The sequence below is a fragment of the Tenrec ecaudatus genome, chromosome 12, assembly GCF_050624435.1.
Source record: "Tenrec ecaudatus isolate mTenEca1 chromosome 12, mTenEca1.hap1, whole genome shotgun sequence".
Taxonomy (NCBI): Eukaryota; Metazoa; Chordata; class Mammalia; order Afrosoricida; family Tenrecidae; genus Tenrec; species Tenrec ecaudatus.
In genome coordinates, this window is record NC_134541.1 from 136,223,430 (window position 1) to 136,242,104 (window position 18,675).

General features: G+C 43.2%; 1 protein-coding gene, 1 non-coding gene and 1 pseudogene across 2 annotated transcripts; all 3 read right to left on the reverse strand.

Annotated features, from left to right (window-relative positions):
* Nucleotides 1-1,376: 1,376 nt before the first annotated feature.
* Nucleotides 1,377-15,783, reverse strand: ZNF713 (zinc finger protein 713). Its single transcript, XM_075565032.1, is given in 6 exon segments — nucleotides 1,377-2,636; nucleotides 2,638-3,289; nucleotides 6,549-6,641; nucleotides 7,748-7,874; nucleotides 13,843-13,999; nucleotides 15,015-15,783. Coding segments are annotated over 5 exon segments (1,284 nt in total). The 5' UTR covers nucleotides 13,918-13,999; nucleotides 15,015-15,783; the 3' UTR covers nucleotides 1,377-2,299.
* LOC142423518 (U6 spliceosomal RNA) lies at nucleotides 13,135-13,241 on the reverse strand. Its single transcript, XR_012779149.1, has one exon. It is a non-coding gene; the product is annotated as a U6 spliceosomal RNA (small nuclear RNA).
* A 1,891-nt stretch (nucleotides 15,784-17,674) lies between the features above and the next one.
* Nucleotides 17,675-18,259, reverse strand: LOC142462803 (peptidyl-prolyl cis-trans isomerase A pseudogene; annotated as a pseudogene).
* Between the last annotated feature and the right edge of the window lie 416 nt (nucleotides 18,260-18,675).

Here is an 18,675-nt window from a genome sequence, read left to right on the forward strand (position 1 = left end):
AAAGCTTCATCAATTGTAATGAAACATTCTACCTCTGCTGTCTGAGGAGTCCCCTGGACTCACCTCTGTCCCTTCATACAGTGCCCATCCTCGGTTTTACTGTCAAATTTATGTTCAATGGGACTTTTTTCCCCCCTTCGGTTGTTGAAATTTCCAGCACTAATCTGCCTTGAAAATACACCCCCCACCCCCAGGCTACCGATTCTTGAATGCAAAAGGCCATGAGAAATGTTCCCTGACTAGAGCAGCTTAGGGTTTATGGACTAATTCTCATCTACTGTTGGGGGGACATAAACAGAAGAGGCTCACTTCTGGGGTTACATGAACTCACTTTATGACTTTTCTGAATCTCAGTGTTTGGATTCTTAAGTCTTGAAACCACTTCAGCTTTGACTCAAAGCCTATGAAATCTTATCCTCTCTCAGGGGAAAAAGAGAAGGACGTTTTTCCAAGCTGGTGCTGTGTTTCAGTGCAGGTGAGGGAGCAGGGGACTGCACTCCCACCTCAGCTGCCTAGCTACTTCAGCGGTGCCTTCAAGATGAAGAGCAGAATGGACGCCAAGGAGCGGAAGCAGACCCCTCACACAGCTCTCTATGGCCTACGACAGTTTATAGTATGAAAATCTGGTTTTGGTCAAACACAGCGGTAGTCATAGAAACTAAGCCACTTTATGTTCCTTTTAGAATAAGGTGTAGAATACATTTCAAATCATGAATTTCAAATCATGAATTATTCGGTCCAGAGAGCACTTCGTAATTGTGTACAGGCTTTCCGGGGCCTTATTCAATATGGTGCCACGGCCCACTGCTGGGCTCTCCCTCACCTCTCCTTCTCTTTGCTCCCTGCTCACCACTCACAATGGGGCGGGAGGCTTGGGGGCTCTTAGCCTCTGGTCATTGTTAAATGAACTTATTTCTGTTTATATCTTTAGCATAAATAACCACTTAGCTTTAAAAAAAAATCTACGCTTGCGACAGGGAAATTTAAATCTAAAGGATAACAGGATAGAAGAGTCGATTTCTCTGAATAAATGTTTCAAAAATTCATCATTATGACCCTAAAACTCCTCTAAGACTGCTCACGGGATCTCAGGACTCACTGGATGGAAATAATGCAAACTCTCTGAATAATAAAAAATATCACCACAGCCTATCACATTGTTTCTCAAATGATGATACACAATATCTTAAGTGTTACAATGATGAATATTTAATTTACAACTGTACATATATTAGAACAGATATAATTAGCATATGAAACAAATGATTTCAGTAAATAATAATTTTTAGGAAAAGGCTAAAAATCCCAAGTTCCTTTAAGGAAAAACATTAATAACTAACATCATCAAAGGGGTAAAGGCAGAAAACTGATTGACATTTGAGTAACACTGCTTATTCATGTTTATTTCAAATTTCTATGACTAGTTATATAACAGCATGGCCTTGATAAATCAACATTTACACAGTTTAAAAGCTTTATATCATAACGCTAAAGGTGATTAATTACAGACAAATTAGCTTTAAGTTTTGGAAAATTATTTCTAACATCATCTTGCTTGCAAATTATCTTTATCATTTTTAACTCTTTGGTGTGGGAAACTGAGGACGCAGCCAAATTCTCCATGCTCATAATTAAGAGTCTTGAAGGCCAACTCTAGTGGCCTTCACAGTTGTGAGATAGAGATGACTCCCAGCCACATTCTCCATACTAAAAATCACCCCGTTATACCCCCATCATAGTGCTACTTTAAAGATGCCCGTTAGAAGCACATGGCTGCTCTCTCTGCCGCCAAAAGCTGTCTCTAAGAACAAACAAGTCCTATTGTTCTGCTCGCTTAGAGGGTCGTTGACTCCCCTCTGCCTGCCCTCAGTACTGGTCTTGGGTTGATCCCCCAAAACGAGCTGAGGGACATCTGGGTTAAGACACTTTCCACCTTGTTACATGTGTGATTGACAGGTCCTGCATACATAGTCTTAGGGATAAGACTATGTAAGTCTGTTGGAGAATACAATAGGTCTCTTTCTTGTTCCTGACTTCTGGAAAGGTGAGCACCCTGCACACTTTGTCTGGTTTCCCTCAACTGCACAAGCAGCTGTTCCTCAGGACTCTTTGGGTCTTGAAGCTGGACCTCACACTTCAGGGGCTATAACATATTAATAGTTTAATGTCTAAGTTTATTTGGCTTTGATGGGCTCATTTACAAGCTTTCTCTTCATGAATATGATCATGAATGGGAAGAAAAGGCCTGACTGAAAAATGTCCGGCATTTAATAGACTCATATGACTGTCCCACCAGGAGTCAGGTGCTGCTGAAAAAGGGAAGAAGGTGGCTTACGGCTTTCTCACATTTATTGTATGCACCTAATTTCTCCAGAAAATGGATTTTCCTGTGCTGATTAAGGTGTGCACTCTGGCTGAAGGCTTTCCCACACTCATTGCACTGATAGGGCTTCTCTCCTGTGTGAGTCCTTTCATGCTGATTAAGGTGTGTCTTCTGACTGAAGGCTTTCCCACAAAAACTATATTCATAAGGTTTCTCTCCAGTGTGAAGTCTATGATGCTCAGTAAGGGATGTGATGCGGCTGAAGGCTTTACCACACTGATTGCACTGATAGGGCTTCTCTCCTGTGTGAATTCAGATGTTGCGTAAATGATGAATGTTGTCGGAAAGCTTTCCCACATTCATTGCAGATAAAGGGTTTTTCACCTGTGTGGATTCTCTGATGTTGGATCAGATGTATCCTCTGGCCGAACCTCTTCCCACAGTCATCACACTTATAGGGCTTCTCTCCTGCCAGGGTTATTTGAGGTGGAGTTAGAGATGAGTTGCAATGGAGGGCCTTCCCACATTCCCTGGGCTTTTCTGCAGTGAAACTATGACTAGTTGGAAGATGGTGATGGAAGGTTTTCTCACATTTCCTATATTCACAGGGATTCTCCCTGACATAATTTCCCTGATAGTATATCACATTGGGATTAGGTTTAATCCTATTTACTTGGGTTTCAGAAGGGATTTGTTGATGCATACTACAGTTTGAATTCAGGTTATAGTTTCCCCCAAGTTTATTACATTCAAGGCTTCTCTCCTGAGTGAGCTTTCTGTGGGTGAAAGATGGCTGTTCCAGATGTCTCTGCTGGTTTCCTTGATCCAGCTCTAGATAGTAATCAAAATCCCAGAGTCCTCCCAAGATCGAGAGCCAGAATCTGTCTCCTGTTAGTCTCTCCATTATGTTATGGGTCTGCTTTTCATCAGTAACATTCTGGTTTGATGCAGGTCTATGCTCCCCATCTGAAAACAAAAATCAGAACGTGCAAATAATTCCTATGCTTTGAAAAAGAAATGAATGCATAATGAGCTACCACATAAAACTGACAGTCAAGCAGATGTGGCATCTGTAGAAGTGGCAGTTTCCAAAGACAACTCAAAACAAAGGCAAAAACTACAACAGGAATAAAAGGAGCAGTGACCAGGGAAAAGCTGTAAAATATGTTATGATCATAAAAGCAATAGCTCATCCAGGAACACTCACTGTTGAAAGGAGATGAATAAGGGATATTAGAGAAAGGTCTGAGTTTAGAGGTGGCAGAGATTAAAAAACACTCTCTTTTGAGAAGTTAACAGTTCAGAGACCAGGTTCTTTTAACCTAATCTATGGATTATTCTACTATAAAGCCTGCTATTTGTTTATTTAAAAAATACTTCTACCAAAGTGATAACTATATATAGGTATAAATATACATATGTATATATGTAATTACATAAATATATAAAGATAAGTGTATTTGTGTATGTATATAGCAAGGAAGCAGATGGATCTTTGGAGCTCTATTAAATCTTACCTCAGTAGAAGAATGGCTTGTTCTAATAATGTGGCACTGTATGATACTCACTTTCCCAACACGATCTCTGAAGACAAAATGAGTGTAATATCGTAATAGGGATTCCTGTGGGGTAGGATGGAAGATGGAGGGGATACGGGGGAACTGATATCAAGGAGCTCAAGAAGAAAGAACATGTGTTGAAGCTGACAGTGCCACCAATCTACAATTATGCTTGATCTAACTGAATTATAGATTGTTATAATATCTGCAAGAGTTCCCAATAAAATGATTTAACAAAATTCTTCCTACTTTTAATCTTTTATTTAAAATGATAAAACTACTACTTGCCTGGAAGTGGAAATCAGGACATTCACTCTCCAGAAATATGGCAGCTGGGCCAACATGCTCATGCCTATTTTCCTTCCTTCTCATATCTACCTTCTTGAGGTTAAACTCCAGCTGGTGGTTGGCATGTCTGCCATCAACTACCAGGAGTGACTCTGCTGTACAGGAGAGACCCACTCACTAGGGATAGCCTAATGCACACTCAGCTCTTCCATCACAGTGGCTCCCCTATACCCCAGGGTCTACATTATGGACTGAGCATTGACGATAAGAGAGCAAGGCCCTTAAGGAGATGGATGGACACCGTGGTTGCAACAAAGGACTCAGGCATAGGAACCATTGTGAGGATGGTCCAGGGCTTGGTAGTGTTTCCTTCTGTTGTGCATAAGGTTGTTATGGGTTGGAACCCACTCGATGGCATGGATTCAAGGGAGCTCTAAGAAGCAAGACAAGCTGTTGGGTTAGCAACTGCTAGACTGCTAACTACAAGATCAGTAGTTCAAACTCACCAGTTGCTTCTTGGGAGAAAGATGAGGCTGTCTGCTCCTGTAAATGTTTACAGAGCCTCAGAAATCCTACAGAGGGTCACCATGAGTTGGAATGAACTTGACAGCAATTGGCTTGGTTTTCTTATGTAATCTAGGCTCCTTGATGTGAGCAGATGTGACTATTGGTGCCCTCAAGAGGAGGGGGCGTGCCTCACACCTACACAAAAAGTCACTTTAAATGTCAATGCTAAAGTCATGTCCAAAACACATCGTATAGTCATAGGCTGTAGGATCTAGTATTCAGTGAAAGATTATTATATGTAATATAAAAGCCTGGGCAGCAAAAGACAAGATAGATACATGTAACTTCTACTAATATAAAATTACATACTATGTACATCTAAGGATTTTATCAACAAGGTGAAAACAAAACCTACAAAGTGATTGGGAAAACATTTTCTAGAATCATGTATTAGATGAGGGCATAATAGCCAAATATATATATGTAAGTTCCACAGTAAAACAAAATACAACTCAATAAAAAAATGGACCAAGGACTTGAACAGGTGGCTCATCAAGTTGGAAATGATCAACAAGCAGTCAAGAGATGCTCAACATCATGCATCACCACATCATCCATTACTGCTGAGTCAATTCCAACATGGAATGTTCCAACTCTTCATGGTGTCTGACACTGCAAATCTTTCTGGGAGCAGGTAGCTTCACCCTCATCCTGCAGAGTGGCTAGTAAGCTTTGACTGCTCACCTTTTGGTTAGCTGCCAAGCTCTTAAACCACTGCACCACCAGGTTCTCATTAGGGAGATGCAAAACAATACCACAGTGAGTCTGTCACCTCACTTCCATTAGGATGGCAATGATAGAAAAATACCAAAAGCAACAAGTGTTGGTGAGGGTACGTAGAAATTAGAATACTGCTGGTGGGGATGTAAAATGGGGCAGCCACTGTGTAAAACAGCTTGGCAGCTCCTCGGAAAGTTGAACAGAGGTTACCTTTTGACCTAGCCATTACAAGCCTGACCCAGAAGAAGTGAAGGGCAGAGATGCGAGTGGAAACTGTACACCAGGGTTCATGGCAGCACCTTTCACAATGGCAAATACCCATCCAAAAATGAAATGTAAACAAAATGTGAATCAGTCATGTGATGGAACATTATGCAGTCATAAACAGAAATCCAACTCTGTGCAAGAAAACATTATGCCGAATGAAATACATCAGTCACAAAAGGACAAGTACTGTAGGACTTCACTACATGAAATAAGAAGATATGCAAAAACCAAAGGTTACTAATTATTACCAGGATGGGCGGTGGGGAAGGCACTGAGTTTCTGTTAGTGATGGTGGAATATTTTGGATGAGAACAGCAATAAAGGTAGCACTATGTGAGAATATGATTAATGTCATTGAATTGTAAATGTGGAGGTTGTACTGGCAGATGTTTTGTGTGAACATTTTCATACAGTATAAAAGACAGATATGAGAGAGGATGAGGGATTTTTCTGTAAACAAAATGGCATGTGGAGATTTGCAATATCAAAGTATCTCTGGGTCTTCAAACCAAAGGCCTTCGTATTGTGTCATTTTTCAGATGATTGTAAAATTTTTGTATTGTGCAATTTTTCAGATGACTGTATAATTTTTAAATTGTATAACTATGTATTATGTAATTTTTCAGATGATTAACATACATAGTTGTCATTCGCTCAGAGAAAAATCAGCTATTTCTACGACAGAACCAAAAACGTGAATTTACTTTTTTTAAGAAGGCTTAAGTATTCCCTAAATTCTAGAGGAAGCTTTTGGGAACGCAGTTGAGTATCTCAAAAGTGACGACTTTCAGTGACCTGACGAGGTGCACATGCTCATTTCTCACCTTGATGGGCATCTAGAGGGTTCTTACTTTCCATCCCCCACCGTTCCTCTTGTTCCAGTTGAGTGATCACCTTGGGCTTATCAAGTTGATGCCCTGTTCATTGGAAAAGAGAAAGTCTTAGTTGTTGATACTGGGAACACTCCCACCTTAAACGTAACAACTAAACCCGTTGCCATCAAGGCAACTCGGACCCATGGGTGACCTTGTGCTTAATGCTAAGTGTGCTCCTCAGGAACTCCTTGGCGACCATCTTATGGGAACAGAGCACCAGGCTTCCTCCAGGGCTTCCGTGGGGGGGGGGGGGCGAGGGGGGGATTCAAACCACCGAGCTTTCAGTTAGCTGCAAGCATGCCATTTGTGCCACTCAGGGACCAACTTCTCAGTGGTTAAGACCTTGGAGTTTGAGAACAGGAGGCTTCTGAAAAAAGCTGAGAGAGCTCCCAGCAGCCATGACACCAATTCCAACGCATAGCAACCATGTGTGTCGGAGTGGGTCAGTGCCCACAGTGTTTTCAATGACCGATTTTGTACCCTTCCTGTAAGCCGTAAGTTCCCAAACTTATCTGGCCTATTGCCCCCTTTCTCAGGAAAAAAAATTACTCAGTGCTCCAATCCCACCAATTAAAGGCTTGTATAGTATCGTTCACAATCCATTATCGAGTATAGGTATCTGCTTTTGCAGACCCACTGCTTTGTTCCACGGCTCCCCAGGGAGTGGTATCACCTTTGGGAAATCCTGTTTTAGGTGAACTCGAACTTCCAACCTTCCATTTAGCAGCCCACATAGTAACTATCTGGACACCTTAGACACCCACCCCCCACACCAAAATAAAAAGCGCCTCATTTCAAGCTTTGGGATACAGCACAGGAAACCACGGGCTCTGTCCCCTGATTACTGATTACAGACAGATCATGGTGATAGTGCCGGTTTGGTTTCAGGCCTCTGTATTAAAGTGACTGTCACTGGACGTGAGTCTCCGTGCAGATGCAAAATGAGCGTGTGTTGTTAGAAGAATGACTCCGGCAGGCTTGCTCGGGGCAGAGTGACCACAAACCTTCCACGTGTAAAAAACCGCCATCTTTACAAAACGGAGTGTCGGCAGCGTTCTGGCCCGAGCTACACTCGAGCAGCCCTGGACGCTTTCAGCACGCGAGGGAATGGGCCATTCAGCTGGCTCTTGCAGGGACAGTGGCCCCACCTAGGGCAGCTAGGTTCCTGTAGTTTTCCAGCGTCACGTCTCGGTACAGGCTCTTCTGAGGAGGGTCCAGCTGCTCCCACTCCTCCCGAGTGAAGTCCACAGCGACGTCCTGGAATGTCACGGACCCCTGTAACAGTAAATGCATCCTGGATCAGCCAGACAACCACCTGGCAGGGGCGCTCGGGGGTAAGGGAATAGATGCAGCTCCGGGCAGAGACCAGGATGCTCAGCTATTGTGCCAGGAGGAAACCAGGTCAAAAGTTTGAAACAAATCAGGTACCTCTCTATTGTCTTTCATTTTTACTTTTTAAAAATCTTTCTTTTCTACTACCTTTTAAAATAGCTATCATTAAAATGTGTCCAAAACATTCCTTGCCTTTCAGCTTTTCACATTTTCTGTATTCATCTGATTAAACCTTGAAAGTGGGAAGTTTCTGCTACAAAAGCTCGGGAGTATCACAGATCACGACGTGTTGAGACGGGGAATGTAGCTAACCAGACATTGTTGAGGTACCATCAAGTTGGTTTTAACTCATAGTGACCCTGAGTTGGATCTTGTAAAAATATAAGGTTTGGCCAGAAAAGAAGACAGTGTTCTGGAGGTCAAGAAACCAAAAAAGGGGTGGCCAGGGCAAACAGGTGAGGAACAGACAACAGATGATGTGTGTCTGGCTCGGTAAAAAGAAACGTCCTTCTTTGGGTCAGCTGGTTGTGCCGCTGTTAGGTGTTGTCCAGCAGGGTCTGACCTTTGTCCAACTGGACAGATGAACACGGCCTGACCCTGTGCTCGCTCCACAACTGCCCTCATGGCTGAGCTCATGGTTGCAGCCACTGCGTCAATCCACCTCGTTGAGGGCCTTCCTCTTTGCCGCTGCCCTTCTACAGGGACTGCTTTCTCCTGATAACACGGCCAAGGCACTTGAGACAAAGTCTCTCCATGTTTGCCTTGAAGGAGCATCTGACTGTACTTCTTCCAAAACAGATCTGTTTGCTATTTGGGCACTTTGCAGTACTTTTACTGTTCTTTGCCAATACCACACATCCATTTTGCTTCGGTCTTCCATATTCAATGCCCAGCATGCACATGCCTGTGAGGTGACTGAGAAACCATGACTTGGGTCAGGCATGCTCAAGGTAACATCCCTGCTCTGGTGGGTCTTTTAAATGAGAAAGTGTTCTGGTATCAATTATATTCAGAAGAGCTTGGGAAGTGGCTTTTACTTCCTCATGAGACCAGGAAAACAAATCTACAGCTATCTATCCGGCCAATCCCAACTCACAGCAACCCTGCGTGAGAGAGAGCTGAGCCGCTTCGTGGGGCTTTCTTGGCTGTGCTCCGCAGGGCAGATGCTCAGACCTTGCCCCACCGTGCTGCTGAGTGGATTCTAACAGCCAGCATCAGGTTAGTGCACGAGAGCAGACCGTTTGTGTCACCTGGGGACCTTAACAACTCCAGGTCTCATTCAGATGTTACCAATTGTGCTACTACTTAGCCAAACTCGCTGCCATTGAGTGATTCTGAGACTGTAATTCTTTTTTTTAAAAATCATTTTATTGGGGGCTCATACAACTCAACACAATCCATACATACATCAATTGTGTCAAGCACATTTGTACATTCGTTGCCCTCATCATTCTCAAAATACTTGCTCTCCACTGAAGTCCTTGGTATCAGCTCATTTCTTTCCCCTCCCTCCCCGCTCCCCTCTCCCTCGTGAATCCTTGGTAATTTATAAATTATTATTTTGTCATGTCTTACACTGTCCGATGTGTCCCTTCACCCACTTTTCTGTTGTCTGTCCCCCAAGGAGGAGGTTATATGTAGATCCTTATAATGGGTTCTCCCTTTCTACCCTACCTTCCCAGTATGATCAGTGGTCCTGAAGGGATCATCTGTCCTGGATTCCCTATGTTTCTGGTTCCTATCTGTGCTAGTATGCATCCTCTGGTCTAGCCAGATTTGTAAGGTAGAATTGGGATCATGATAGTAGGGGGTGGGGGGAGGAGAAGCATTTAAGAATTAGAGGAAAGTTGTATGTTTCATTGTTGCTACACTGCACGCTGACTGGCTGGAGGTGTCCCGTTACCTACAGATGGTCTTTGGGTCTCCACTCTGCACTCCAAATCATTTACAATGATATGATTTTTTGTTCTTTGATGCCTGATACCTGATCCCTTCAACACCTCATGGTCACACAGGCTGGTGTGCTTTTTCAATGTGAGCTTAGTTGCTTCTGAGCTAGATGGCCGCTTGCTTATCTTCAAGCCTTTAAAACCCTAGATGCTATATATTTTGATAGCTGGGCCCCATCAGCTTTCTTCACCACATTTGATTATGCACACATTTGTCTTCAGCGATCATGTCGGGAAGGTGTGCATGATGGAATGCCAATTCAATAGAACAACGTGTTCTTGCATTGAGTAAGTACTTGAGTAGAGGTCCAATGTCCATCAGTTGCCTTAAAACTAAACCTATAAATATATGCAACTAGATCTATTTCCCCATCATCCTATATAAATATATTTACATATATACATGCCTTTATTTAGACCTCGATAAATGCCCTTTGCCTCCTAATTCTTACCTCTATTTCCTTTTACTTTCCTTTTGTTCCACTGTCATTCTAAGCCTTCATTTGGGTTTCAGTAATTTCTCTCAGTTATATTGCCCAAACCAGACCTCTCACACCCTCCTTGCCACTGATTTGGATCACATGGTGTTCCCTTGTCCCTGGGTTGGGCAACACCACCTCCTTACCCCCGCCTCCCCCTCTCCCATGTTCCCCCGGAACCATTAGTCCATTGTTTTCTCCTCCAGACTGTTCATCCAGCCTATTTTATCTACATAGACCTTCAGAGATAATATTATGCACAAAAAAACAAGGCATAGCAAAACAAAGTGACAAAAGAGAACATAATTATGAGAACAACAAAGAAAACCAATGACCAAAGAAAATTAATAACAATTAATTAATTTTAAAAATAAAAATAGAAAGGAAAAATTTTAAAAAGGAAAACCAGAAAAACCTGTAAATAGATCAAGGTCTGTTTGTTGACCTCTAAGTGTGTCCTCCAGTCAAGTCCAATGGGGTGCCACGCTGTGACCCCAAAGTCTATCCTTTGCACTCCCTTGGGGGCTCCCTGCTCTGCCACATGCCCTTAGTGTTTTGCCTAGGCGTGTGTGTGTGGGGGGGAGGGGGGCAGACAGGGCCAATCCCAACACTGAATCTCCAGTGTTGTCCCCCGTAGGACCATCGGTCAGTGAGGGACATCTTGTCTCATATTGGGATCAGCCATATGGCCCACTCTGCAGTGGCTGTTCTGAGCGGGGATATCATCCTCCAGGGTTGGTGGGCCAGGATGTGCTCCACTCTCTCTTCCTCCCCATTCATTTGCTCCTGTGTGCTCTGATCAGACATGCCCCTCTTCCTGAGCTGCTGTCCTCTAAAGTACATTCTTCTGGGCGGAGGGGCAGTTGTCCACGTAGCTGGGATTGGGGCTAGACTGTAATTCTTTATGGGAGTAGAAAGCCCCACCTTTCTCCTAAATTGTACTAAAACTGTCCATTAAGTCAAAAACCAAACCCATTGCCAGAGTGTTGATTCCAACTCACAGCGCCCCTACAGGACAGAGTAGAGTTGCCCCACAGGATTTTCAAGGTTGTAATCTGGTTCCTATTGGCTGCTCAAAATATACTTGAAGGAATGAATAAATGATCTCCCCTCTTAAATAGAATAGGGGCCAGAAAATGAAAACAACTGCCTCTGGGTAGAATGGTGATAAACAGCTACACCACCTTGGCTCTTGGTGGCTTTCCATGCCTGTGTGCGGGAGCCTTACAATAGAGAAACCTGAACGAATAGACTCTTCACAGCTACAGGATTCTGAAGCACTTTGTTCCAAATCCTCCATTTGTGGCTGGGTGTTTGGATCAATGGTGGCTGTTGGTTTATTGGCCCTAGCCCTGCTCTTGTTCATATTGTACTTCCTGTCTGTAAGGTTTCCCTGCCTTCCCAACTGAGGTACTTAGTTTATTGTGCCAACCTGGCCAATAAACACATGTGGGGTTAATTTAAGGGTGGAGGGATAAATGGCTCCATGAGTCTCACCTTTCGAGTTCTTGGGTCTCTTGCTCTCTGATGGTCGGACCAGGGTGCAGCTGCCTTAGCCAGTTCCCTGCTTCAGCTGACAAGGCTTACTTCCTGCAAGACATCCCCAAGGAGAAGTCGCATGCACCTACCCCAATGCAGCCCTGGGTGCTGGAGCAGCCATGTGGAGACCCCTGCCAGCACTGAGATGCTTACACATTCACTGACTCAGCTTTCCTCCTGCAGTCGGCATCATAGTGTGTGTGTTGTGAGATGGGGGAGGACTTTGTGAATTGGTGTTGGACATATGAGTTAATGTTGGACTTGTGGGCTTGGGCAGCACTGGGTTGGGATGTTTTCTTGATGCGGACTTACCCTTTATTTAAAACTCTCTTATACATATGAGTTTCTGTGGCTTTGTTTCTCTAAAGGACCCAGACTAATACATCAGCTCTCCAGATTCTACCCCACAGCAGCATAAGCCATGAGTCTTCTGTCTCCTTCATGATGTCTTCCTCATCTCTCTGGCCTGAACTGAATTTCTTCTTCCTGTGAGCCCCTGTTGTGTGTGTTAGTTTTCACATCAATAGCGGCATTCAATATGATGTTTTCTGGAGAATTAACGGTGTGATGTGGACTTCTTACTTGTTATTATGAACTGAGTGAAGGTTTGCAGAGATGATCACTAGTTTTGCATTCAACATCTCATATAAATCACGTTTCAAAATCGTTTGTTATTCTAAGGTATGTTCTCATCTCACTTATAGACCTGTGTCTAAGCACCCCTTTGTAGATCTGTCTATTGTTTGCCTGAAAATTGAGCCATGGGGTAGGATAAAGTCTTTAAAAAAATCCTTTCCAATGAGCTTAATTGCCACCTGAGGATAATGGTTATCTTACAAAGTTTTAAAAAGAAGAAGCACATATGTTTGAGACAATTGAGACTAGTGAAGATCCATAAAAGATAATATATGCATACCTGAAATAATTAAATTTTAAACACATAAATGTACACATTAAATACATTAACTTTTTGATGTGGGGCCAAACATTTCTGCTGAAATTGATTTGAATGAGTTCTCATGTGCCTTTTCTGCATACACCATACCCATCATACATCGGATTTTGTTTGACAAAGGTAGAAAAAAGAACATATTTACAGTTGGGAAGTCAAGTAATGGGGGGGATCTGCTGAGATTTGTGGGATGTCTCCTTCTGTTACACAGCTTTTCTTCACACATAATTTGAGAGCAGTGTTTTTATTTTTTATTTATTTATTTATTTTTTCACTTTCTTGATAAAAATATGGAATGCTTCACGAATTTGCGTGTCATCCTTGCGCAGGGGCCATGCTAATCTTCTCTGTATCGTTCCAATTTTAGTATATGTGCCGCCGAAGCAAGCACGAGAGCAGTGTTTTTAAAGGATCGACGCTTGTCAAGTCTTGTCAAAGCCTTTGGCCAATTTTCCTATCTCATCAGTTTATGTAATATTTAATCCATTCATGGAATTACAGTAACAAGTATAAGGGGTTTAACCAGGTCTTAAAAGCAACAGAGCACATTCTTCATAAGCACTGACCTGTGACTGCAGGTGTCTCCAGGCACATTTAATAATTTCTTTAGCTCCCGGCATTCACAGCGATGCCACATTCTTATGCCAACAGAAGGGATGGAGCATTGCTTGAATTTTGAGAGCTGTGGAAGTGAAGCCTCATTAAAAGGGAGTCTGCTGCTGCTGGCTTCCCATCCAACACTTAGCACAGACACGAGTCCGTGATCTGGCGAGAAGGTTGGAAAGTGAAAGAGCTGCGAAGGGGCAGAGGAGGCAAATGGGGGAATGTCCTGCAGAGAACACCAGCTGCCGCCCGTTTCCTGGACAAAAGCAAATGGGTGTCAAGGCCATGGTTTGGGTTTGGGGGGCTCAGCACTTCTGAGGATTAAAATCGCAGAGTAATCACATTCTGAGAACGAGAATAGCATGTCAGAGGAGAGGAAGCGGACTTACCTGGGACCTGACTTTCTGGATTCCCGCATCCATTTTTTTCTCCTCCTGGGAAAGTCCAGCATTCTGAGCAGGCATACTGGGGGGAAGAGAAGCATCTCATGCACACCGGATGCAGGAAATGAGTAAATCCCGAGCTGAGACAGTGCAGAGGATGGTCCTGTACGATACAAGGGCAAGCGCTGAATAACGCAGTGTTACAGTCCTGTGGCTCTTCTCTAGCATCAGCTCAATGTGCTCAGCCCTGCTACACACTAGGGGGCTTCTCAAAGGTGGCCGCACTTGCACCCGGCCCCACATCCAGAGGCTCAGATTTAATGGGGCTGAGGCAGGATCTAGGCAAGTCTCCAGGCGAATGAGTGGGATAAGAGCCACAGAGGGGAGCTGAAGTTGAGGTTCAAGTCTACCTCTTGATTCTAATGGTAGAAATTCACCCCAAACTCAAAAAACCTGCCACTTTTTACTTCAAGAGGAGCCTACTATTATTATACAAGGGAGAATCTGATCTCATATTTTTGTATATTCTCCTTTTTGTGTACCTAGATCCAGTCCTCCACTGGGATTCAATTACTCTTCTTCGCCGTTCTTAGGTGAGGTCGCCAAAGCTTTGTTCCAGCACCCATCAGGCGATGCCCCTTACACTCCTCGAAGCTTCAGGATCCTGTCAGTCACCGAAAGCTGAGTGCCCAGTGCCTTTCAGGCAATTGTCACTCCTGGCTGTTAATGTGCCCCATCTCTGACAAGGGCCTCAGGACCCAGTGGAGAGCCACAAGAGTGATTCTTGCTTCAGCGGGACACTCTCACATCCCTGCCTCGGCCGCATGGGGCTGAGACCTGGGTGCTCCCGAAGGTGGTCATTGACTTTTTTCCCTACAGACATCACTCCTTCACACCCCAACTTCGCTGTGGTAGTCTAGTCTGTCTTTGGCAGGGATCCTGTAAGATCCCACAATGTAAATATAATCAATGTAGGAATGTCATGTAGAAATTGCTCAGTTCGTGTGTTATACTTTCACCACAGTTTAAAAAAGAAGGTGCATAGGGAAATTGTAAAACTTAAAAAAAAAAAGAATTCCATGACCTTCCTGCTCCTCTACCCACACTGTCCTGCTTTCTGGTTCTTAATGTGGCACTTGTGACCCCTCCCTCCCTCTGTCCCCATAGCACTTACTCACCCTTCACGTGTCACTGTAAATCAGGGAAGACTCTGACACCACAGGTAGGCTGAGGTCCCTCTTTCACTGTCATTTGTTCAGCCATCCATCTTTCCCCCTAATACTGTGTGGCTCCAGGAAGGCGGGAACCTCACCTATCTTGGATGCTCTTCTATTTCAAAGCTTGGCCCAGCGCCTGGCACCAAGAAAGCAGTGGTGGTTGTTAGGTTTTGTCCAGTTGGCTGCAATTGATGGTGACCCCAGAGAGGAGAATGAAATGCTGCCAGGTTTGGCACCCTCTGCCGCAGTCCATTATCATAGCCACAGTGTGTTCTAAATGCCTTCCAGCCTAGGAGGGACTCATCTTGCAGCCCTATCTCAGACAACATTCTGCTGTGACCCACAGGGCTGCCACTGACCTTTCTTCCTAGTCTATGGGCTTCATTGAAATCAGATGCCATGGTTACCTGGCTGGTCCCATGGTTACTGGTGGCATAGGCTGCAGCATCAGGCAACATATAAGCCACTACTATGTGACAAAGTGGCAGACAGGTAGTGTGCTTTGTAGGTCCTCAACAATTACCAGTTACATCAACGGGTTCTGGTATTTGTTCTTGGGTTTAGCTTTTGTAACTTTGTATTTTGACCCAATTTCAGACTTACAGGAAAAATGTAAAAAGTTGTAGGGCTCCTAAACATCACTCACTCAGCCTGCCCTGCGTTCACATCTTGGATAACCATGATGCAGTTAGAACACACACACACACACAGAGGAAATTAGCATTGTACAATACTAGTAACTCAAACAGTTTCAATGTCACCATTCTCCTGCGAGTTCTCGGGTTTGAGAGCCCATCTTGCGCCCACAGTGCATGTGCTGTTTTTCCTTAGTCTCCTCCCATCTGTAACAGCTCCTTAATTCTTCTTTGTCTTGTACAACCATGGCATCCTGGAAAGGTTATTTTGGAAAATGTACCTCAAATTGGTTTGTCTAATGTTTTCTATTGATAAGAATGACACTTTGCATTGTCCAGCAAGAATACCACAGAAGTGATCCTCTTTCTTTCTCACGCGTCATATTTTGATGGGACTTATAATGTTATGACTTTTTAGTAATGGTATTAACTTTTATCACCAGATTAAAGCGGTACTATGGGGTTTCTCCACTGTAAAGTTAACTAACTTTCCCTTTATAATTCATGAGTGTCTTGGGAGTAAGGGGCAGGACTTTGAGACTATTTCTCAAGTATCCTGTTTCTCTTCACATTTTAGTCCCCAATTTTAGCATCCACTGATGAATCTTGTCTATACCAAGTATTAATGTGGGCTATGCTGCGCTAATGGTAATTTTCTTTTTCCCTACTTTATTCATTAAATTTTCTGCCTTGAAAAGTTGTTCCTATACCTTATTTATTACATTATTTATATCTATATGGCCCTACGAATATATATTTTATTCTAAAAATCAAAATCCAACACTACGTTACTTATTTTATTGTGCAGACTGCTCCAGCTTTTGGCCACTAGGGGACTGTGTTAGTTCACTATCATCATCTTTTCTGAGCAGCACACTCACATATGTACCACACTACTCTACCAGGCATCCAACATAGATGTTCCAGTCTTCTCGAGCAAAAACTCTCTCCCTCTCCTCTCCTCCCACCCCTCTTCCCCTCCTCCCCCCTCCTCTCCTCTCTCTCTCTCTCTCCTCTTTTCATAGATTTTTAATAAAGTAGATCAAAACCCAGACTCTGAAGTCAACCAACTAGGTTTGAATCTAGCTCACGACGTCCTAGTTGCTCTTAGTTCCAGTGCTGTGGTTTAGAACACTACCTTCGCCCAATTTGACTGCTTGCCATACCCCTCAGGAGGCCTTCTTGATTTTTGTCTATTATTTTCTTCATACTGCAGCCAGCGTGGCTCTTGTCCATACACCTCCTCCCCACCCTGGAACACCTCCATTTTATGTTCTGACACACACACTAACACAAACATGTTCATTCATGTACAAAAGGATAACTGCCTGTCACACGCCGATATAACCCAAATTACTTTTCTTGAGGTATCGTGTTTCAGAATTTTTCTATGCACATACATAGCATAGACATCTGCATTACTATATGTATAAAAGTTTTAGAAACCTATTTTTACTGGATAATAATATTGATATCATGTCATGACAGGAAACTAAAAAAGAAAATTTTATATGGGGTTCCACTGTATGCAATAAGCCCAATTTATTTTTTGAGTTCATTATTAATAGACATTTAAATTTGTTTGTCTGTTGTTCTAGACAATAGCCAATAGCTATACAGACATGCTTGTCCGGCTATTTCTTTAGAATAATTTTTTTAAAATCACTTAGTGGGGGCTCATACAACTCTTATCACAATCCATACATACATCCATTGTGCCAAGCACATTTGTTGCCATCATCATTCTCAAAACATTTGCTTTCTATTTGAGCCCTTGGTATCAGCTCATTTTTTTCCCTTCCCTCCCCACCCCATAGAATAAAATCTTTTTTTTAATTGTTTATCTTTTATTTCATAATCATAAACTTAACTCTGCTTTCCAGCTTGACTCAGGGAGATTAAGGAAAGTAGGAAACTCGAAGAACTGGAGCGAGAGCACAAGATTAACCGATACTGCAAGCACATGGGGAATAGAAGGGAGATTTCCCAAGCTACACAAGGAATGGCCTGGTGCTTAAGATGAAACAGAAAATTCTGATCACATTTAATTAGAGTTGTCCACAGTCAGCAATGGTGATCTTCTTGCTGGTCTTGCCATTCTTGGAACCACAGCGCTCCATGGCTTCCACAATGTTCATGCCTTCTTTCACCTTACCAAAGACCACGTGCTTGCCATCCAACCATTCAGTCTTAGCGGTGCAGATAAAGAACTGGGAACTGTTCGTATTGGGTCCACCATTTGCCATAGACAGGATGCCAGGGCCTGTGTGTTTCAGGATGAAGTTCTCATCTTCAAATTTCTCTCCATAGATGGACTTGCCCACCAGTGCCATCATGGCATGTGAGGTCACCACCCTGGCACATAAACCCTGGAATGATTCTGTGGAAGCAGGAACCTTTGTAACCAAAACCTTTCTCCCCAGTGCTCAGAGCGCGGAAGTTTTCTGCTGTCTTTGGAACTTTGTCTGCAAACAGCTCGAAAGAGACGCGGCCGAGGGGCTCGCCATCGGCAGCTATGTCGAAAAGCACAGTAGGGTTGACCATGGCTGGGCACAGCAGGACCAGACAAGACTACAGATTCAGGCGGCGGCGTCTGCCTAGAATAAATTCTTATAAGTGGATTTTCTGGGTCAAAGGGAAGGCAAAATGCTCTTCTGGAAGGCTATTATTAATTTGCATATTCATCAACAATATGAGAGAATGACAATTAGCCAATGTTGGGCATTCTTCTTTTTAAATGTCTACTAGTGTTAGAGATAGGAAAAGTTCCTCATTGCTGCTTTAATCTGCATTGCAAAGATTATATGTAAAGATAACATCTTTTCCTATTTTTAGCTTTCATCTTGTTTCTTTCTGAAATTGCATTTCATGTCACTGGTCCATCTTTCTACTGTATAGTCTTCTTATTGATTTGTAAGAGTTATACAGGGCAATAACCAGAAACTCAGGTGCATTCTAAAAATATATTCACATTTATAAATTTTCTT